This window comes from Lonchura striata, chromosome 10 (assembly GCF_050655825.1).
Source record: "Lonchura striata isolate lonStrDom1 chromosome 10, ASM5065582v1, whole genome shotgun sequence".
Taxonomy (NCBI): domain Eukaryota; kingdom Metazoa; phylum Chordata; class Aves; order Passeriformes; family Estrildidae; genus Lonchura; species Lonchura striata.
This window is the reverse complement of record NC_140712.1, coordinates 15,928,941-15,952,571: the sequence shown is the minus strand read 5'-3', so window position 1 is coordinate 15,952,571 and position 23,631 is coordinate 15,928,941. Positions and strand designations below refer to the sequence as shown.

The 23,631-nt window shown below is 38.0% G+C and overlaps 1 protein-coding gene across 6 annotated transcripts in view; it reads right to left on the bottom strand.

The window, feature by feature from the left end:
• Nucleotides 1-23,631, bottom strand: part of ADAMTSL3 (ADAMTS like 3) — a 178,225-nt gene that overhangs the window by 89,233 nt on the left and 65,361 nt on the right. For all 6 annotated transcript variants that reach the window (XR_014957531.1, XM_085588300.1, XM_085588304.1 and 3 more), the window contains exons 4-5: nt 7,271-7,398; nt 4,895-4,940 (exon numbers count right to left, since the gene is read on the bottom strand). Coding sequence is in view for 5 of the 6 variants with exons in the window: in XM_085588300.1 (XP_085444426.1) it covers nt 4,895-4,940; nt 7,271-7,398 (174 nt within the window). In the remaining variant the exon portion in view is untranslated. The remainder of the gene's footprint in view (nt 1-4,894; nt 4,941-7,270; nt 7,399-23,631) is intronic.

The window sequence follows — 23,631 nt, the reverse complement described above, 5'->3', positions numbered from 1 at the left end:
AAGTTAGAAGCAGTATTTGGGAGTAGTGGTCACGCAGCTATGCACAGCTACATTTTCATCACAAAGAATTGGAGAAATCTGTCCAGCAGGCAGAGTGATGGCCCTCAGCTGAGCTCTGACAGGCTGCTCTTACAGTCCATTATCACTGGGCGTTGATGCGATGCCAAGACACAAACACCACAAAGTCAGGATGTCAAGCCCATGGTTACTGTGTGCTCCTCATTGATTCAACACAATGCAGCTCCTGCCTTCCACTCGCCTCCTGCCTGCTTCAGAGCAAGTGACTCCTCCTCTCCCTGTTCTCTTTTGGCATCTTCAAAGAACCCAAAGTGATTCTGGCAGCTCGATTCACGTGCCAGCTCCACCTGCTTTATGTTTGAGTTCTGTGAAAAAGCAGGAGCACAAAAGGAGCATCACAGGGGGATATCAAAGAGCTGAAATTATTATCATTTGCATTATATCAGAGTTTGGATGGCAACCAAGTCCAGATCCCAGTCTTCCAGGGAACAATAAATATTTGTGTAAAGAAAGGAGTTTAAAGGGAAACACAACTAAGCACAGAATGACTGCAATCAAGACAACAAGAGGACTTGTAAACATCAGTTTACTTCCATTAGAGTGATTTGGAAAAGCAAAAGGGAGTTTAAAAAATAGAAAGGGAAAGGCAGGGCAAAGATGTGAATGGCAGGCAAGGGTGAATTATGTTCAGGAAGTGGGCAGGGTCATAATATCAGACAATGATATGGGGGACCCAGCCCTCATCCTGTTTGTGTGTCTCTGGTTTTAATCTATTTCAGACATCACTTCATTCTACCATTCTCTCTTCCTTGTCAATATTTCACATTTTTTCTTACTTGCTAATTTTTTTTGCTACTAATTTCAGGATTTCTCCAATTTCTTAATTTCAGCAATAGCTTTTCTATCACACTCAATCCACTGAACCATGGCCAGGTTGTCTGTAGTTTCATACACTGCATAAGGAGCTGAAGACATATCCAGAGGTCTAATACATGACAATGTTGGCAAAAACAATCACAGCCAGACCTTGCAGTGGAATGAAATGTATTTATGACATGACTTATGAACATATTAGACAGATCTGAAAAAGATGCTTTAGACATGACTACCATGAAGATTAAACACACACACACACATACATACCCTTTTTTTTTTTTGTGACACAAAATTAAAGACTACTGCATCCAAGGGCTGGCTTCTTATGAAATGTATCTTTGAGTTTTGGCAATGAGAGCCTTCAACCTTTGAAAACAAAGCTGACCTGGGAAATTTGTATCTTTGTAGGCAATGTTCATGTACAAAATATGAAGGTTGCATCAGACCCTGTGACTCCTGCCAACAATTACTCTACTGAAAAAAGCACAAAAGAGAAGGCAAGAAAATTCCCAGTAAAAATGATGACACCAAAGAAAGTCTAGCCCTTTGTCTAGCTTTATTCTTTGATTCTCATTTTGTTGAAACACAGCCAAAACTGATGAAGTCATTGTTTTGTTTTCTTTTTGAAATTAGCTTCAGGTTCTGTGTTTTTCCTACACAATTTTCAGGCCACTCCTAAGCAGAATCAAGATACCTGAGCTGGAAATCACCCCAGCCAAGGGAGCTTCATGGTGCATCAGCATTGTAAATATAAATTAAATAAATGAACAGATTAGAGAGAAACGATGTAACTGAAGGTGAAATATTACAGTCTAAAGTAGACACAATACAGCCAAGATTTTCTGAATGGGATAAATTAGCTGGTTAAGTGGATGCTGGAACAGTTTTAGATTAATGTGTTGAACAAGTGTGAGCATTATCTACATATAATAAAAGTTTACAATGGAATTAAATATGGGGCTGTCTTTTACAAAATAGTGTTTTTTCTGACTGTGGAAGAATCACTCTGGCAAAAATATAAGCGACTTTTTGGCACACAAGAATGTGAAATTTATGGGGAAATGGCCCAAATAACTTGTTCTGTGAATAGGACCCTAAAGGATTAACTTAAACACTTCCACATAGTGCACATCATAGCATTAGAATGTAACACTATATACAAAAACTGAAATTTAAAAAAGGGGTGCAAGAAAGACTGAAAATCTCATTGAACATCATACAATGGATAGTTATTCCTCTAAAATATCTATATGGAAGGCTGAAAGCACACATGCAGTTTTAGGCAATCATGCACCTGGCATCTCAATTATGACGGAAAGATAAGGAGGCTATACATACACTTTAATCTTAGCAATTATTTTGTTGTTAAGACCTTGAATTAATTTTTTGATTGAAATATCACTAATATTATTCTGGAACTGTGCTTGAGTTCAATGAACTTACTACTATTCCATTACAAATCCACATGAAACCAATTTTCTGGTAAAATGATTCTTGTTCATTTCATTAGAATGACACACATATTAAGTTGTGCTTCATTTGTACTCCCCAGTATAGATGTTAGTGGTGTAATGTATCATGTAGCAAAATTACATTTGCAGACAGCTTTACACTGTGTATTTATACCAAATGTCTCATGTGGTTACCAGTAATACCTATTAATATGGAAAGAAGCTAGTATAAACTCTTAATTTTCAAACTACAATTTCATTCCTAAAGTGAGAAGCCTTGATTAGAAATAATGCTTTTGGGAAAATTATATTATTTGAAACTAAACTGGCCTAGTAGTCTCAGATTTACATTAGGTGTAAGGTCCTGTTTCAAGGTTAACTCAGATCTAACATGGGGTTTGAATTCAGGGATACCAATTTCAGAGATCAACTGTATTAACAGTGGAAATCTCATTAAATATATTTTTCTCAGGAGTTCTTCATTATCTAACCCATAATCTAGGAAAAACCATTCCTGAGAAATTCTGACTATATCTAAACTGAAATGGGAACCTGATCCCATTCAGACATGCCCCAAAAGCAGAACTGTAAAGGCAGTTTCCTGTCTGGAAATTAAAATTTTAATCATCATAAATTCAAACAGATTCACATACAAGGTGCCTGCCACTTATCACTTTAAAGTAAGTCCTAAAGTTAAAAAACAGGCTCCAGTGACTTCAGATAAATTCTCTGGGAGTTCAGAGAGGATATGAGAATCATCTTAATTTTCTCAGTGATGAAGCACAAAGTGCTATCATTTCCATTAGATTTCTACTCCATAAATATTAAAATGAACAGCATCCACAGCTATACTAAAATGAAATGCAATACATATCCTAACAGCATACAGAGCTGTGCATGCCAGCAGGAAACATGCCCACATGCACCTCAGCATCCTCCCTTCCCCAGGCCTGGTGCTGGAGGCACAAGGTGCACTGGGATGATCTTTCTGTACTCCTGCATGAATTTGCAGTGCACAGATCCAGCACTCAGAGCAGTGTTGCTGTACACAGTGCATACAAACAGATATTTAGATAAGCAGTGGCTAAGTAGCTAAGTTTGGTCATTGCTTACATCCCGACTGGCCACAAGTTAGCAAGTTATCACACAGCTTTTAAATACAGGGTATTTTTGCAGGTAGCATTTTTATTTATGAGCTCGTGCACCAAGCTGCTGGGCCTTTTCTTCTGAAAGGGTTTGTCTCCAGAAATCTGATTTCTGCATGCACTGGGGCTGATTAATTTATCACTTCCACTTGCTTCTGCCAGCAGGAACTTCGGCTGCGAGCTGCTCTGGTGGGAAATCCATCCAACACTGAGCAGTGGAGTGCAGAGCTACTCAAGGTGTGAGCAAGCCTTGCTCTCTAGGAGGGCAGGAGCCAACTGGCACAGCAGACACTGTAGGTGTGGCAAACTGAAAAGCAGGAATGGTCAGGTCTCCTAGGAGATGCACTGATTCAATATTTACTGGGCAACTTCCAGTGTCAGGCATCTTAAGGAGAACATGTCACAGTCCACAGCTGCCTGCTGCTGGGAAAAATCCTGGGATGGGTAATGACTGAGCATCACTTGAGCTTACAAACCTTTGGGCACAACTCAACCCAAAGGAAATTCAGGCCTCACCTTTTAGTATTATTAATTACTTATCTACCTGCTGTCTTTCCTTGAATAGGACATCTGACTGCCACAAGGTGAGCCAAGCAAGGGGTGAGTGCAGACCATAAATCACCCTGCATGACTCTGTTTGTGCACACACGTTACTGTGGTACCATAAAGTCCTGCTGAGCTGCTCACCTTGGGCAGCCTAGAGCCAGGCTGAAGGGCAGCAGTTGTTTAAACAGCACAAAGCACAACTACAAGTCAGTGGAACATGAGTCATGAGGTTTGCTGTCCGTGAATGGTTTCCATAAAACGTGGCTATAAAAACAAAATGTGATTGCATCACAGCCACAACAACTGCAGGGTCAAACCTCCAGCTTCACACTCATGGACATCATCTGTGCCAGTGCACCTAAATGTGCATGTTCTTGCATACAGACGTATAAAGATCTGGGTTTAGGCAAACAGGGAATATAAGGAGTAATTATTCTATTTAAGATCTGAAAGGGACCAGGCACTCTTTGCTCACATGAGGAGAGTCACTGTATCACTAATGATCACAAATGATCCTGAGCTCAGTTTAATGCTTCGTCCACAAGACAGCACCCCTAGGAAAAACACTTGCTAGTTTAAGACGAGAATTGATCTGTTAATCCTCCAAAATGTGTAACTCTCCTAATAAGTGATATAAAACATTCTGAATCACAATTGGCACTATAATTTCAAAAGAAAATGTCCATTTGGGAAGTCTAAATTTGAGACCTCATGGTGTCATGCAGACTGAACTGTTTAAAAATGGTAATAATGATGGAAAGAAAATTATGCACCATAAGGTTTTAAATAAGAAGCAGCATTTCTTAAACTTTAACACATTTTTTGAATGAGTAAAACAGGATTAAAGGCCAGACTCACATTACTACTGCAGGTTTTGTATCGAATATTCCGACCTTCACAGTTCCTAAAAAAAAAAGTAAAAATGGTTACAGTGTATAACAGCAAAACACAACCTTGCCTGTTATACAGCTAGTTATTCTTTCAAAAATTAGACTTTTATTGCTACTGCCCTACCATAATCTGGAGTCAAAATACAAGGTTTAAATACAAAGGGGATCTGGGTATTCAGCTTTACACTGCTGTCTCTCCTCAGCAAAGAATGTGTGACTTTCCCTGTAAGCCAAATTTACTGCAAACCTTATGAAAACCACATTTATTTTGTGAAAAAGACATCGCTAAGCCTGCTCTTTGCTGATTGCAAACAAGTTGTTTCTAAAAAATGTGATGTGACCTAGAGGAGAAGATCAGAATATCTGATTCATAATTTTAAATTAAACAGGATTCTCATGGACTGCATTCAAATGTGCCCAATGCATGTGAATCCTGACATCCAGGTAATTCAGATCCTCAGTCTGTTGTTAGTAGCTGAAGTAAATGTCATGTAATAGAGTCATGGTTATTTATTGTGGTCTCATAAATCTGGGGAGGTTGGGTTTCACACTTTTTTTAAAGATATACTCTGCCAAATCTCTCACTAACGAACCAGCACTTTTGCACAGTGTAAGATAGTCTTCTATGTTAAAAATGGCAATATCAAGACTTTGAAAAAAATTAAAACATATTTCAAATGACTGGACAAGAAATTATAATTATTGATTTCTCTAAAATCAGGAACAGTGTTTTGGAATAATTCCTTCAACCAAAAAGATGGGGCTTACATTAAAGAATGTTTCTTCTTCTTGCATGAAAATAACATTTTTTTTAATAATGTCTGAGAGGGACTGAAAAATAGCAGTTGAGAAGGAGAAAAAATGGATGCCTGAAGCAAGAGCTCAGCTCAGCTGAAGGTACAACTGTTAAAGCTCAAGGTATTTCAAGTCTCAGATTTCCAATCTTTTGCAAGACCCTACTGCATCACAACATGCAAATTAAAAATGTTTATGATTCACACAAATGTGAAAACTTTGTTTCACAATTGCACATTACCTAGACATTACTACAAAAATCAAACATAGCAAAAACCTTTTAAACTATGCATTTGTCAAGGTATGGAAAACACATGTTTTTCACAGGGGAACACATTAAAAATATTAATAAAACCACAGTGGAATTTATACTGCTACAATTTATTGAGCTTGTTTCACAGTCCCAAACACATTGGTAGAATATCAAGGCTTCTTGCTGGAACTATTACTTTTCTCTAAGATCTTTGTGCATTTTTCACTAAAAGAAATGGGCAGTGCTTTAATCAATCACCTTTAGCTCTGTATTTCATACAGTCTGCCCTTTAGTAGCACATCACACTTCAAGCCTTCTTTAAGAAAAAGTGACTTCCTGGCTGATACTGCATTCAACTAAATAAAAATATAAGTGCAATCATCAGTTTTTAAAATATTAAAGAATAATTCAAGTAAAATATGCAATTATGGATGCCAGCACAGATGCCTCAAAGCTGGCTGGGATCTTTTCTTGCCTGATTTCAGGCTTAGTGCATTACTCCTACTTTAAGGATTGTACCAACAAGTCCTACATTTTAAAATGCCAGTTTTACCACTGGGGTAAAAGGCTTTTACTGCATGTATTCTTCTCTTCAAGTCACACTAAGACTTACACATGAAAACATATGGCTAGCAGGACCACTGCATAGGAGGATCTGGCAGGGAAGAACCAGAGAATCAATTTGGTTGAAAAAGACCTCTGAGATCATCGAGTCCAACCTGTGACCCAGTGCCACCGTGTCACTTCAGACCCTGGCACTGAGTGCCAGGTTCAGTCCTGCCTTAAACAATTCCAGGGACAGTGACTGCACTGTCTCCCTGGAGGGGCCATTCCAGTGTCTCATCACCTGAGAAGAAATTCCTCCTAACATCCAACCTAAATCTCCCTTGGGGCAATTTGAGACTAAGCCTCTTCCTTCCCTGACAGAAAGTGGCATTTGATACATCCCTAAGAGCAGCAGGCACTTGAACATTGTGCCAAGCCATGTCCAAGTGCAGGCTAATTTCTACACAGGTGACTGACCCTTTGATCTGTATTACAGTGAAAGGGCCTTCCCTCTCGATTTGACCATACCAAATAAATTCCTGCTATTCCACAATTATATTTCATAACACATTAATTTTAGAGTTAAAGTCTAAGTTATTTGTCTATTGCAAACATGTATTAAAAGCAGTATTTTATATCACTTGCTCTATCTTACACAGCACTTGGTCTCAGAAACAGAAGCAACCAGAGAGGATTGGAAATGTGCCAGGGCTGCAGAAGAACCCCCACATACACCAGCACATGGCTTACCTGCCATTTAAGCATCTCCTCAGAGAGTAGGAGGCTCCCCCTCCACAGGTCCGTGAGCAATCACTCCAGGCCCCCCAGGCATCCCAGGAATCATCCTTGTCTTCATCTGAGCGGGTTGTTCTGGAGTTCTAAAGGAAAAGAAAAGAAAAGAAGATGGAAACGGGGGAAAATTTGGAGTATGTTTTACTGCTTGGCATTACTAGTACCAATTATGTTACTTCGTTGCTTATTTATCATATTTCAAATCTACTATTTTAATACATAATAATTATATGGGGGAAAAGCAGAGCCTTTGAAGATCCAGTGTAGATGATGTGTTGCCTCCTGCCAAAGCAGAGCTGTGCCCAAACATGCTGCTGTTCCCAACTTCTGTATGCCAAACTTGCTGTGTAGGAACTAAAGTCTCAACAAGGCATCATCTTCAAACACCTGATGGGCCTCTTACAATGAAACTAAGATTTTTAGAATCCTGTATTACACCCATTTTAAGATTAAAACACCAATTTCTCAAACCACCATAGTGAGAGTTTGCAATAAAGATACCACTAACATAAAGTAATGGCTTTTGGAATCATTGTGAAAGTCAGATTGTGGATAAAAGTGAGGCAGTGAGTAATTTTTCTCAGGTGGCAGAGAATATTGACCAATATTTATTCTGCCCCAAAAGAATCACAACTGAGAGAACAGGAACATTTAACTCAAGCTTTAATAAAACAACTATATCCAGCCAATTTTTTTTATTCTCATTGACTTCAGTAGTCAACTTGTCAAAAAAAAAAAAAAAAAAAAAAGGGACTTGCTTATTAGAGGTTAAGCATGGCTATTTGAGCACTGAATTGCTGAAGCTGGTCTAAAAACATCAGTGGCTACTTAACTTTCTTGCTCTTATAAATTTACAAATTTTACAATTGCTTACAGTAAAGCTTTAAAAGCACTCTTAGGCCAGCCTACCATTCCAAAAACTATAGATCCCAGCTCTGCCAAGATCCCTGAGGAATTTTCACACTGATGTTGAGTTTACTTTAAATCAGAAGCCAAGTCTGAAATGTCCAACACTGAAAATTGGACCAACTGCTTTCAGTCTTGACAAAAAAAAGCTCAGCACTTCCCAACAAGTCACTCAGCACACGAAAATAAATCAAGATGAACAAAAGAGTCACTTCTTTCAAATTTCTGGGTGCAAAATTAGTTTGTTCTCTGCAAGGCCAAAGCAAATGATTAGGTTTTAGCATGCTGAGAAATAACTAAACTTGTGATAGTAAAAAAACAACACATGCCACTCTTTTTTAGAATAGTTAGTTTCTTTTGATAAAGATCCTAACTTCATCACTATATTAATACCAACCACATGATATTAACAGGGTGTCATCTAAAGCTCTAAACAAAGTCCAGTTGCTCACTTCCCAAAGTGCTTTGATAAAAGCCATTGTTCTGGACTGTATCTAATTAAAAAGCTGTAAATACTATGAAGATCAAAGCAGTACTTTATGCCAACAAAACCTTCTTTAGAATCATTGACTAATTCAGTGCCCACAGTGTTGATTTAAGCTCCAGCTAGTTCAAGCTATTTGTCCCATGGGAAAGAGTTAAAAGCAGTTCGCACTGACTTCATAATTTACTACCAAAATAATATTGATTTACTAGCTGTCTGATTTCATAAACTCTACACATTACATTTGTCTTCACCATAGTACTAAACTGAAGTAAAATAAAGAAAATATCACCAACATCATGATTTACACCAACAAAGCCTTGGAAACTCATTTAGGAATTAAATTGAGAGCTAATTGCAATTGGACACAGAAGGATATTATTGTACATCAGGACTGCATTCCCAGCTTGTTTGACTTCAGCTTTTCATGTCTTTATTGACTTCTGTCATAATTCTAACATGCATGGTTCAGCAGTGAAACACTGGACCATATTAGAATAGCTTTTCCTATAGTGCCTTAATTTTGCAACAGACAAAGTGCAACACATATCTTTTGCATATTCATTGTGGAAATATTTATGTACCAGCACAAACATCAATGTGTGCATGGACATGCACATGTGCACCCATGATGTTACATGGTGAAGCCACAAGTGCTGTAGAGAATCCAGATAAAATAACTTAAACCAGCTATAAACTCAACCTAGATTGTTTGCTGCTCTTTACGTAGAGCTGGATATGAAAACATATCACTGGAAGAGCTGTACCACATGTGAACACATAGTTAGATGCAAACATTGCAGTCAGAGCAATAACTAACAACCTATACAAAATTTCTGCAGAAATCCAGTGTATGTGATAAAGGTAAACTCAAAATATTTAATCCCAATCTAATTTATTTTGAAAGCAAAAAGGTCACAGCACTAAACATGGACCTGGACAATGACTATTTTAATCAGGGGGTAAAGGAAAACAAACTCTTGAGTTTTGAAGCACTTGATGATGTAGACAGAGGTTCAAAGACTGAGATGTCAGTTTGCCAAGGCTTCCTCGAGGTCTGAGGCCCAGTGATGTGCAATCTGAGCTCTGTGCTGACAACCCTTAAGTGACAGACACAGTGCAGTCCACAGAGGATTTTACTGGAGTGTGGCACTGGTAGATTTGGACAGAGAGGAAAGTGTTAGTACCAATTTCCCTTCTTCTGTCCAGGGCTCTGTTTTTGCTTCTGTCACATATGGGCACATACTGCACATATTCTGCAAATTATTGGTGTACATGAGTTCTCAGGCCATATTCCCCTTGCAACCTACTGCCCAAAGTAACCCAGTATAGCAGAAGTAGGCACTGAGGTAAAATAAATGAAATCCAGATGTTAACAGGGCTGATCATTGCTCCAAAACAAGGGGATTTTTACTGTCACTTGTAGCACCCGGTAAATAACAACAGCTACATTGATACACATTACAAAAATCAAACACAGTGCTGTCAGATGGAGAAAAAGAGATTGTTTGGCCAAACTTTTGTTTGGCTGTTATGAAGGATGACATAATTGTCTTGAATTTGGTCATGCCGACTTCAAAGGAGAAGTGGTGCCAGAGAACGAAGGTCAGTTTATGCAGTTTTATTATTATTCAGACAACTATTACATAAGGTTTGGATATGCAAATGTTTAGCATTCAGTGTAACAAAGATTCGGCTTCTCAACAGAAATGCCCTGATACTGTAAATGTTTGTTTTTACAGAATTTTTAGCATACAATTTTTCTTTAAACACAAATACAAGGCAAGCCCATGGTATTTGACATGAAAGTTACAGCAGCAGTGTGTGCAGTGAAAGACCTGGCACACAGATTCTTCTGCCAGAGCCCCCAGGTGACAGTCCCTCTGCCATGCACACATCAACACAGATCCTGCCCTGTGACAGCCCTAACACCTCCCAGGGCAAGTGCCCAGCTCTGTCAGGTCCTGGGAGAGATGCAGTGCAACCTGCAGCAGATGCAGCAATGTACACAGATCACCCCTGGGGCTGGATGGATACCCAGAAATGCTCTATTCACACAGGTTAAAGTGATGTGGCTCAGAAAATAACTATTTGTCATTTCAAGTAAGGACCTGGATATGGAGGAATACACCTGTTATGCCAATGTCATTGCAGCTCTCTGGGTGGTTTTGTTTTTGTCACAGCTGCTTACTAAATTGATTTGTATTAATTCACTAAGACTTGCCAAATTCTTAAAGAAAATCACCAAAAAGAGTTATACGGGCACAGTTATAGCATATTGCTATTTAAGAATGTATTTCTTATAATTAAATAGAAAATTTAGGTTCTTCAGATTAAACTCATCCAAGGGAAGGAACCTGTTGAAGAGTATAAACACCACTTCTGTATCACTGAAGGCCTAAATTAAGCAATACCCAAAGCTCAGTGCTGGCCCTTCTCCCAGGAGTGAATTTCATCCTTGATGGTGTTTTGAAAAGAGATGAAGCATTTCCTTTTTCTTTGCTTCTTCCCACTCTCACAACTCATAAATACTATTAACACTGTCCTGGCTTTCAGTCTTCTAAAGCACAAGGTTATTTTGCTCTTCACTAATGCTGATGTGCAGCACTGCTCCGTGCCATTTGCTTCTCCTCATACCTACAACAGCTCCAAAGAGAGGTACCACGAGGAATTATGGCACTGAAGGGAACACATCCTGCTGAGTAGCTCTGATGCATTTCCCAGATTCTTGTTTGCAGACACTACACTTGCTGGAAGAGGTATCAAATTGCACTGGACTGTGTCTGTGAGCAGGAAAGAACAAGTATCTATCTACCTGCAGATAATCACTGATGTGCTGTTCAGCCTCAGCACTGTATCCTTCACTTTTAACTCTGGCTGTTATGTCTAGAGCTTTCAAACAAGCTACACTAGAAATCTCTCTGCTAAGGTCACATACAAAAATGATTTACACCTCTATTTTGTATTTTAAGTGAGGTGGAGAATACAGATTAGAGATCTAGGAAAAACTATTTTACTTGTGGCAGCGACTAAATAGAACAGTCAAGACATATTTCCAGACAAATAAGAATTATTAATAAAGGATCCTGCATTACCTAGTTTTAGCTTAAATAGTCCTCTTGTTTCCTTAAAACAGATTTCAAGACATTTCCTGGTATAGTTCTACTATTGCTGAGTGCATTATATATTACCTAATTGTGTACTGTATATGTCCTTGTGTTTAATAAATCTATTACTACTATGTACCAAAGTAAATTATGTTTTACTCTGTATGTTAAAAAGAACCTATCTGGAATTTTAAAATCCTGGAGAAAAAACAATGCATCATTATTTTAGATTGATAAGAAACACCTGTGAGTAAATGCAGCTATTTTAAGCAGATGTTTAGAATTATTTTGTTTTTAAATTGTTAACAATGTTAACATTTAAATTGTTACATTACCTATTCCTTTCACTTGGCCCCAGCACTGCAAGCTCACTGCAAAATGGAACCTGTGCCCCATAATAACATTTCAGAAACACAAGCTGGTAAAGCTCAGTACAAGGTGAATCACCAGCAAGGAATTGGCCAAAAGGCAAATGATAGACTTAGTGAGCTACATGAAAAAATACATCTGGGGGCTTAGACCTTGCAGTGTTGAATTCTGCAACATATTTTAATTCTACAGAAGTTTTGAACAAATTCAAATTTTGGAGAATAAAGCATGCACAAGTGTCACACACAGGAAATATTTACAGCGTAATTCATTCTCATACTAAACTGAAGGCAAATCTCAGCGTGTTTTTCAGTGTTATACTGCATCCAGATTTTTTCCGTTGTCAGAGTGTTGCAAAATTTCATACTGACAGCACAGGCCTGCTCTGCAGGAGTTGTCAGGACAGAGTTGGAGGTTTTGGCAGGTGGAGCAGGGATACTTGAGGCTTTTGGCATCCAGGAAGGGATGAAATGTTGCTTGGCTGTTTGGCACCTATGAGCTAGTTGAGGCTTTTGGCACTGAAAAGAGTCTGTATCCCCTCCTTCCTTCTTTGTGAGCAGTAACAGAGGGAACATGGAATTTGTGGGCATGGAGAAGAAATCGTGGATCCCTCCCTAACTAGGCCAAGCAGAAAGCAACTGCACTACAATACCTGACTCCTACAGCTCCTTCTGCATCCAACTGCTGAGGACAGCACCTACATGTTCCTGCTAAAAGGAATCAGTATCGAAGCTCTTAAAGCACAATGAAGCTGTTATTTTTCAATTTCTGAGTAATTACCTTGTTCAGATGGGTTTACAAAAACTCCACACAAATTCTATTGCACTTGTTGTTGACAGATGTGATGACCTACACCAGAGTCCCAGGGCACCATTTCATTCCATTGCTGACTTTGAGAAGAAAAGCACTTGCTTCTGGCCTCTCTGAACAACAGCAAACTAATTTATTTTCTTGGGTGATATTCCATAAATTACTATTTTGTCAAAAAAAAAAAACCTCTAGGAAAGAGAGAAACCCTTTTAAAAGAAACCCTGATAAGCACATCCTGCAAATACTGGTGCATTACATCACTGGCAATGCACCTGAAAATCTAGACTTAGTTGCCCAGGTTTACATTCCTGCTTGCCCAGTCAGAGCCATATAAGCCTTGTATCTGCTCATCTGCACTGGTAAATATTGTCCACATCCACCAGCATTAGAGCATAGAGAAGACACTCTCCTGAAACAGGGAGGAAGACTATTCACTACCCTCGGTGACCAAGTTTCTAATCAACTTTTAGGCCCAACCATCGAGGACAGCTGTCCAGGATGAACAGTAGTAATAACTTGTCCCTGGGTTTCCAATATTTAATTGCCTTCCAAGATTAAAAGGTGTATGTGACTACATAGATGGAAATATATAAATCTGAACTCGCAATAGATATCCATGCCTCTGAATCTGCCCCATCTGAAATGGAAACTACACTGAGAAATGCTCAGCATCACTCCAATCCCCTCCTTTTCCAAGTGGTCTGGAGAATTAGAACTTGAAAATTTGCACATGTAGCTGGCAAATAGCTCAGAAGTCCCAGACCCTGGAGAACACAGAGAGGTTCTGAAAGGAAACATAACCAATAAACCAATATAAATTGTAGCACACTCTGCCCACTTTCTCAGTAGCCAGCCTGAGGCAAACACTTGCCAGAGCTTGGGAGAGAGATAAAGGCAGAATTTTAAAATGGGCAAAAAAGACAGAATGGAATGTTTTATAATGTGTGGTAGAAGTATGATTTTCTTTTTTAAAAAAATCACTGATTATATTAACATTCCCAATGAAGAACTTAAAATTATATCCTAGAATGTAAAAAAAAAAAATAATTATACATTATCACTAATTACAAAACATTCTCCACAATATGGTATTTAAATACTCAGCCCTTGCTGTTGTGCAAAGAAAACTTGGCACAGACATAACAAGAGCTTTTTAAAGTTATGCATTATGTCCATTTTAGGGGTGAAAATCTGACCTCAGGAAGAAGGATTAAGTGCTTTGTGAGAGTAGCACAGCTGAGAATTTTACCTCAGTGCCCAAACGCAGATTTGCATGCACCTTGTAGAGCTCTTCCACCTCCTGTTTTGCAACTCTAAACATTGCCCTTTCAGATATGGCTATGTACAGTAGGTACAAAGTGTGAAGGGGAAGACAATCTTCAAGACATTTGGATATGTTAATTATCTCTGGGCCTACTTAAAAATTTGCATTAATGCCAGTTCATATATTTCCTGGAGTTCATAAAACAATAATAATGCATGAAAGTTTTACTGAATGCATATTCAAAATTTGCACCTGGATACAGTGGGTTTTTCCACCTCCACACAGCACTCCACATGTTCCCCATCCAGCACAAACAGTGTGACAGGTCAGCCAGAGTCCAACATGCAGAATGCCTCAGGTGCACAATAGAAAGAGAGAGTCCAATTTCTGGGAAGTGTATCTGGCATGATTTTTTTTGAATTAACTTATTAAACGTATTTGCAAACATCCAAATGAAGGTTCTTTTAAATGCTTTACCATGCAGTTTTTAAAACTGGTCTCACTTCAGGACATGCAGTGGAAAATCAAGAGTAACACAGATGAAAGTGTGGACATTATGTCTGTGAAAGGAGAGGACCATCAGCTTTCAAAAATCACACCAGAGCACATTGGTGCCACTGTTGAATACAAAAAATCTTTCCTGTTAAGGCTTATTTTTCAGGGTTTTTTTTTCTATATTCTGATGTCATGAAATTGCAATCCTACTTCTGTGATTACATATTTTTCAATGCTTTTAAATAACACTTTCCATGTAAAAAAAAACAGTACAAATAAAAATAAATCCTATGCATTTCTCCTGAGGGTCTGGCAGCTACCACAGACCCGTCTCCTTTTGATAAAATTCCTGTGCTGGTTTAGGACTCCTCACATCCTTCTTGATGTGTTCATTTGATGGAGACCCACTTGGCAGTATTTGAGGAAATCATTCCAGGCTAAGGAGAGCTATGGCAGGAATGCTGTCACCCACTGAACCTCTAGATTAAAATCAATAAAGCAGCAAACTTCCAGTTTACTGTAGGAGAAAAATGACCGGGGAGAGAAGGAGGGGGACTTGTTTCTGAGCCTACAGGTGAGCTGTAAGAACCACAATCACCATCAAAACCTCTCCTGCTGATTTGTGGTGGGCCAGTGCTGGTCATTGCCCAAATTACCACTGCAAACTGAGGTTTGGGAAAGGCTGTCCTGCCCCCATGAATGCTCACACAACCCGAGTGTACAGCCTGACATAATGGCACCACTTGCTCACACAACTTTGTTAATTATTGTATCATGCTGAACTTGTTGAAGGGCTGCTTTTCCAAGACTCTTGTGTACAAAACTTACAGGCAGGTTATGGAAAAGTAAATCAAGAGGGAGTGTGGGCATTTAAAATTACATATTGTGCATGCTATTTCCCTAACAGTTTATAACATCATAAACAAGCTTTATTCCATCACAGTGACACATGAGGTATTTGACTTAAAGCAATACCCTAAAAACCATCACTGAAAATACACAAGTTATTGACACTTATGTACAGCACCTTCATACACATGCTTTTGAAAGAAAAATCATGTTTTCATTATATGGTTACAATTTTTGTTTTATTTTTTAGGAAAATGTTTCAAGAATTTACAATGGAAAAGAATCCACTGAAACCAATCCTTTTTCTCAGAAAATAATTACTGCATCTCTAAATTTAAATGAGCCCCAATACATACATTTTAAAAATTTGTTTAAAATAATTTTCCTAACTTGAGACACTGTCTGCCAAGTTCCTACTAGAAGCAAAATTTTATGGCTAACTGCCAAGCCTATGAATAAAAGGAGTTTATAGGGGAAATACTGACAGAAGGATAAACTGTAGCAAGAGAAGCCAGTATAGGAAAGTCTTTCTTGTGCATTTTCTCTATCCATAATCTGGAATATTCATAACCCTTGATACTGGGATACTGCAGTCCTGCCTGTCTCAGTTTCATACCAGGATTACCCATAGTGCCAGACCAATAATTTGATTATAAGTATTTATACCCTATCATAGAGACAAGGCATCCATACTCCTCATTTGTGAACAAGTGATTCTACTCATGACTCCTGCCTCACCCTGCTATTTAATACTATATGTAGCACTTTTAATGGTAATATTTCCATAAACATAATGCAAAACAGATCATAGACCATAAGCAGATACAACCTGGCAACAGAACAAATGTCAAAAGGAAAACTATTAAATCCATATTGTTAGATGACAGCAATTATATGAACCCTAATTTCTATTTCTATAAACGGAGACAAATCCAAAGTTTTTGAACTTCAAAGGAATCATTTTATGTTATAATATTTTTACCCCTGATTTTTAAGGTAGATATTACTTTTTGAAGAGCCATTTTAAATTAATATACTGAAGGAGAAGATTTACTAAACCTATAACTGAAAAGCAGTCTGACTGAAATTCTGCCCAAAGTAACTCTAAAACTTGCCAGCTTGATCATGGTGCCTCTTTACAGTGGCATAAATCAAATTTAGCCAGATGAGTTTTCATCTCAGAGAAAGCAGTTCTTGCCCCTTTAACCATGAGCTGATCTTTGGGTGATATTAAGCAATGGCGTAGCTGATCCAAAATCAAAATATCAGTGTTTCTTTATATTATTCATCTTAACTTGGAGACAAATTAAATTTTTAAGTTTGCTCAACTCCACTGGCTCCAGCTGATGTCCTGCCTTTGAAGAACAGTTTCATTCATTGTCTGGAAGGTGTTGGGAACCTTCCTTGGTGGGCACCTGCACCAGTCAGACGGGTCCTTAAGCTGCTTTTGCTCTACCAGAGGTGTAACTTTCATTTGATCTCTGCTTATTCACAGTCAAAAGCTTGCACCAATTCTGGCATCTCAAGCTTCCTCCAGCTATGTTGTCTCACAAGCAGCAAAAAACATTTCTCAGCAAGGGTTTGGGTTTTTTTGGCTAATTTAAAAAATAAAAAAAAACCACCAACCAAAACAAACATTAGAATCTCCTGCCTAAATCTCATCTTGCAGAAGACCTCAATATTCAGAAGTTTTGAGGGCAGCTTTTGGCTAGAACTTATGTACAGGTTAAAAAAAGACTGTTGAAAAAAAAAAGGGTCCATGTGCAGAGAACAATTTCCCAGAAATGTATTTTATGTGGGATTAAAAATGTAATATTCTCTTGTCATTCCTTTCCACTTTAAGTCAAATAAAATATAATCTACTGAAACTCATTTGATATCTGGTGAATAGTTTTCCTTTTATTGATTGTCTAGCTTCCAGCTTGGGGAGAAAAAACCTGTCTAGGGAACAGTTACAATGGCAGCAGAGGTCTAGATCCAATTCCCAAAGAGTCAAGAGAAAAAGAAAAAGCCACTGACTTCAAATAAAGGAAGATGAGGGCTTAATTACACATGTGGGGTAAAGACATATATTTCCCCATTTGGAAAAATGTTAGCACAACTTGCTTTTTCTTCTGTGTCCAAGTTCCTGGCTTTTAATACTCCAAAGACAGAATTATCCAATGAATAGCATTCATGGGAGAAAAAGACAATTCCATCTATCTTGAGTTGACTCTGATTTCGTTCCAGATCTCTACTACTGTGTGTGTTTCACCACAGTATCTTTAGCTCTCAGCACAGGGCAGCAGGCCTGGATATGGAATATTTGCATGACTCTTTCCATATCTGTTCAGTGCCAGTGTTTCCTATTATCAGTCCAGTTTTTTATGGTTATTGTATTAGCTTCCCAGCAGTACCTTCTCAAGTTCTGTAGCCTGAAACCTCCATTAACAGATGCTAAATACAACAGTTGTTTTTCACTTTTAGATCTTGTGAAAGCCCATAAAAATGAGTGGTCAGTTTGTCCAATTTTCTGAAGAAATTTTCCAAGATTTGAATGGGCAACATATAAAACCACTAAAAATACTCTTGGCAGCTCATTCATTTGGATTATGTTCCTTCTGCCAAGCCAACTAATGAATAGCTTATTCCAAGATAGGACTTCCGCACAAATTTTTTGTAGTAAAGGTAAGAATATCTATTTATAAAATTCCCTGGTTGCTTGTATTTGAAGGGTTTGGAGAAGGGAGGAGTTTGTGGGGATTTTGTGGGTCCTGGGTTTTGTTATTAGCATTTAGAATTAAGGAAAATTTGTGTAAATAAATTAACCAATAAATTCCCTTTTTGTTTTTAATTCTGCTATATACTCTGGTAAATGAAAGATAATCAAACTATCACTGTCAGGCACTTAGTGAATAAAGCTTGATATAAAAGCCATTGAATTTGATGGAAAGTATCTCACTCACTATGTTGTGTTTTGTATAGGACCTACAAGAACCCCTGAATTCCATGTCAGATACAGCCAAACTACAGACAGGGATGTGATTTCTTACACATATGGGCAGATAAAGATCAAAGAAGAGGGGAAAAATCTCCTACATACTTTTCTCAACTTCATTTCTTTTACCAGTCTCCCCTAGCTATAAAGTATTTGTTTAGACTTTAGAATTATGCTTCTTCAAACACCCTTAAAAAAGATCCACTTAAGAATACATTTTTACACACACACACATAGATTTTAAATGGTGTTTTTTCCAACATCTTTAGCATAGCAAAGTTCCTTTTTTTTGGCATGACAGAGGGAGATATCTTTTATGTCTTTTCCCATATTCCATATACAAATTGATTTTGAAAGCCTGAAACAACTTCCTGCTTGGTTGCACACATTTTTTCCACTGAAATATATAAAGCTAAATTAATTAAGTGAAGCTTTCCAAAAAGCTAAGAGATCAATGAGCTGTGCAGTCCACAACACACAGTTAACAGGTTTTATGTGAGTTTATCCACTGTCAAAATTCAAACACTTTTAAATGTTCCATATTTTATGGCATTACTTCTCTTCTTAAAATAGATCCTCCAAGGAGGCCTTTTTTTCCTCAAGAAAATATCTTGCTCACCATTTATCAGTCAGCCCAAAGTCCACAATATAATTAGTTTATCATATTTATCTCGCTGAGCACAAAGGCAGATAAGCACCCATATTTTTCCTCACTGATGCACTACATCTATAAATTCCATAGTTTTTCAATGCACATCATTTAACTCTACTAAAAATTATCTGAGTAGCAACTCGTGGGTTGAAAAACAAAGAACAAGCTTCTTAGCCTTTGTAGAGATAACAAATAGCTAATGGTGAAAGTATAAATTTGGCTTGTGATGTCATTCTCCTTTCCCCTTTGTATGTTCAAAGCCACAGCAGCAGCTAGATAAGAATAACAAACAGTAAGGGAAGCTAACTACAACAATAAGGAAATGCTGGGTTTGGAAGGCTTTGCAATCCTGGTCAACAAATAGATTTAGAAATAAGCTAGGCAAATATCCACCAGGAAAAGTTCACTTGGATTTGATCCTGCCTGGAAGCCAAGAATAGACCACAGTGTCTTCTAGAGCCATTCTCCGTTTATTCTGTACCAGATACTCTGGTGGGAGAGAAGGAGGAAGGGACAGCCATCCTGAAGAAGCAATCAGGATTCAGAACACAAAAGTAACAAAAGGATTAAAACAAAACACTGTTTTAATCCATAGGCCTTGCAATGTCTCATATTTGGCTCGGAGACGAGGTCCAGCTCTCAGCTTTCTGTTCTTCCCAAGATGGGTGGGCTGCTTTAGGCCTGCCAGAGGGAGGCCTCTTCCAAAACACGTTATCTCACAATATATTTCCCACTTTAAGCAGCATCTTTCAAACCATCTAACTACTGTTTTGCTCTGCTCTTTTATCACAAATCAACTTTATGTTTCTTATTTAATATAAAAGCAGCCTGGATGAATCAAGTCTTCTGTCTTCTGGAAGCTGGCTATACATACCTATTCCCAGATGGTCTGTCTGGAAACAGATATACTGCACACCCAAAAGCTACTCCTCTTTTGGGGCTTTTAAGCTTGCTGATGAACAGTTCCTGCCCAATTTAGATCACTAACCGAACTCCCAAATCCTCATCTGCACTATAAATACCACCTATTGTACCAATATATTTTCTCATTCTCTTGGCCACTGTGGATTAACAGCTTTCTTTAGAAATTACTCATGAAACACTAGGAAACATCATAAACACAGACAACAGCTGCTATATCCACAATTCATCTTCACTTTGCTTCACCTCAGCTCTCAGCATTTGCACAAGGCCATGTGGAAGATATTGGGCTGCATTCTGTGTAATTCTGGAGAGCTCCAAAAGTCCCAGGGGAAGCAGAGAGTGAAGAGGGGTAACCCCCTATCACTCATCATCACTCATCTGTTCTGAATCTGAGCTGTTGTAGGGGCCAGCCCCTCCCCTGCCCTTCTGACACCTCTTGTTACAGCAGGTCACTGACCTTTCTGGGCTGCCTTACAGAGGATCTGACCTTAAATTAGGATTTATATTCATGTTGTACACAATCGTAAACTTATAGCCAAAGACATTTTCCTCAGCCTCAGCACTGTTTTTTTTTTCTGTACATTCTGAGCCACCAGGTAAATCCAGATAAATCCCATTGCTTTTATTTTACCTCACTCAAATAGTTTATTGTTTTTGACAATGGGGTTTCCTGCCTTTTAGGTGTCCATGCTGCTAGAGGGACAGTGTAATACCATCTATACATTGTTTGTCTGGGTCTTACAGTTACATAATCAGAACTCATATTAGATGCCAACAGAGGGTTTTAAAACATTACTATGAAAACATGAGAAGGATTTTAAATCTACTTTGTGTAATTTGGCTGAAGTTATCGTGTTGCAAGGGGATCTATTCATAGGCAATCCTATGGGGTTTTTTTGCCTAGTTCTCACTAGGGAATGTTTTGGAAGAAAAGTATAAAAAGACATTGTTTCCTTATTATATAATACTCCTGACTTATGCCAAGAATATTCTCATCATAACCATGTTCATAATCTCAAAGACTGAGCTATTGCATTACTTGTGTCTATACAAATAATAGGCTTCTAAAAATATGATTCTTTGACAGTTTTTGAAAGGTGACTTACATATGATTAAAAAGCTGTGTGCTTGTGTTTGTATTTCTGATTTGTAAATCCTATCCAGTAATTAAAATCAGATTTCAAGTGTGCCTGCATACATACAAAGTGAATACAAATCTAAGTCAGAGAGGCATTGAGGGGAAAATACAATAATCCAATTTTGCTGGCATATAACTGTTCAGACACTAGCAACAATTTTCCCAAGTAATAGAAAATTCCTCAGTTAACAGTAAAACTGATCATGTTTTTAAAGGAAATCTCTAAAATTATAACTATAAAATACTAATAAAGGGATTGACAAATAAAAGAACACTGAAATATACCATCACACCAATTTTGATACAATGCATGAACATATCACCTGAAGCAGCTAATAAATTCTCTATTGGAAAACAGGAATAAAGCACAGATTTGCTACATGAGAAGAAATGTGAGCTGATCATATACTCTGACCTCTTATAACACCAGCAAAAGAATTTACTCTTCCTGCTTTACTGAGCAACACAACTCAAATATGCCCTTTCTTTCCAATATTTCAAATGGACAGAAAGTAGCACATCCTGAGCTGGACTTAAGGGATAGTTTCCAATTGCATAGCTAACAATTTTTATTATATCCCCAAATCCTAATTCAGAACTCAAGCTATTCCTTAGTTCTTCAGTTCATAAAATCAAATCTCCCAGTACAGACAATTTGCACGTGTCTCTTAAATGACACATTTTTTGCATTCATTAACGCATTCAAATCTGCTCCTTCCAAACAAGTTTGCAATAAGGAAGTGTTTTACTTAACTGATATGGATGTCAGTAAAACATCTCAGTCTGTCAGTACAAACCCTTTATACAAAGTGAGAAAGCTGAAAATTTACTCAGACAACAGGGAAGTACTAAAAAAAAAAAAAAAAAGAAGAAAGGCAGAAAGAAAAGAAAAAAATACTTTCCCGATTTTACCATATTTAAATGTTGTCCTTGTCCACTATGCAGAATATGAGGCTCCTATAGTTTGATGGTGTCTGGTATTCCTTAACAAGACTCATGATTAAGGAAAATTGGATGTAGGATGTGGAGACAGTTAAAAATACTTCTGGAAGAATGTGTGGCAGCTTTAGAGGACAATATTGTGTGCATTATTTTACCTCTTTAACGGAATAATCTTTACCTGGAAGAAAACATGCAGAGTTTCAAGGCCAGTAACCTCACCACGCAAAGGACAAAGAGAGTTTACAAAATATTTGTGCTCTACCTATTCTCCTCCTTTTTGTAACAGAGTAAACCTCTGCCTCCATCATGCTCCTGGCTGAGTTTGACAAAGAACTAAAAGACAGTAAAAGTTAGAGTGCTTCTCCAAAACCATTTTTCCATCCCTTGCAATGCAAAAACCTGTGCATGAAGAGTGTTTCAGATTTCACTCTTGCTGCAATAACTTCCTTCATTCAGCTTCTGGGTCTAGCTGAGAAACTGGGAAGCATCTTCAGGAGCAGAGCAGAGAGCTCTGTGCTGTGATTGTACCACACAGTGCTCTAGTGCATCTGTGTCAGACAGAGCCAAAATCCCCACTCAACACCGACTGTAAACCAGCTTGTCATTATGTTAACCTCCCAAGTGAGAAAAAGAATTGTATTTAAAAAAACATGGTCCTCTCTGCCAAGCAATCCCTTTAACTGGCCCAGTTACTTTGCATAAATCCCAGCAATGCTAGGGGAAAAACTCTGAAGAGGGACTACGCCCTTCAGTAATTCAAAACCACAGAGCAAAGATATCCTGTTGTAACGTACATGGTATTCCAGGATTATAATTTTTGCTTTGAGGCACCTTTCAACGTAGACCAAATGGAAGCAAACCTCATTCCTGAGTGCTATGAAGCCAGCTTTGTGTCTTTCACAATTATGTTTGAAACCATAATGACAGATTACAGGAAATGAACATATGGACAGGGTGATTTATAAACACTTTTAAACAATGTAACTTTTATCAGTTCTGCTACATCAATCACCAATCTAGGAACAATTACTGTTTTGTATAAGATACTCTCAAGAGCAGTCAGGACAGGATTTGCTGACAGCCTATCTTAAAAGCAGAATTAGAAATTGCCTTCACTTTCTGTGCCAAGGTAATGGCTCCATACAGATAAGGGAAATCATGAGCTTTTCACAAACAGAAGAGCATAAGCAGAGAACCAAGAAAACTTTGCTGTGCACACCAACAGAAAAGCAGTTCTGTCAAATAAACTTGATGCCACACTCTGATATCAGGCGTGGCTGGCTTAGTGGTAATTATAAAACTGTTTAACTTTTGCAGAGCATTTGATCTAGTAGGCATAGCTTTAAAACCAAGATTTATGTAATCAATCATTCATTCATTTATGATAAATAAATGTAATTGA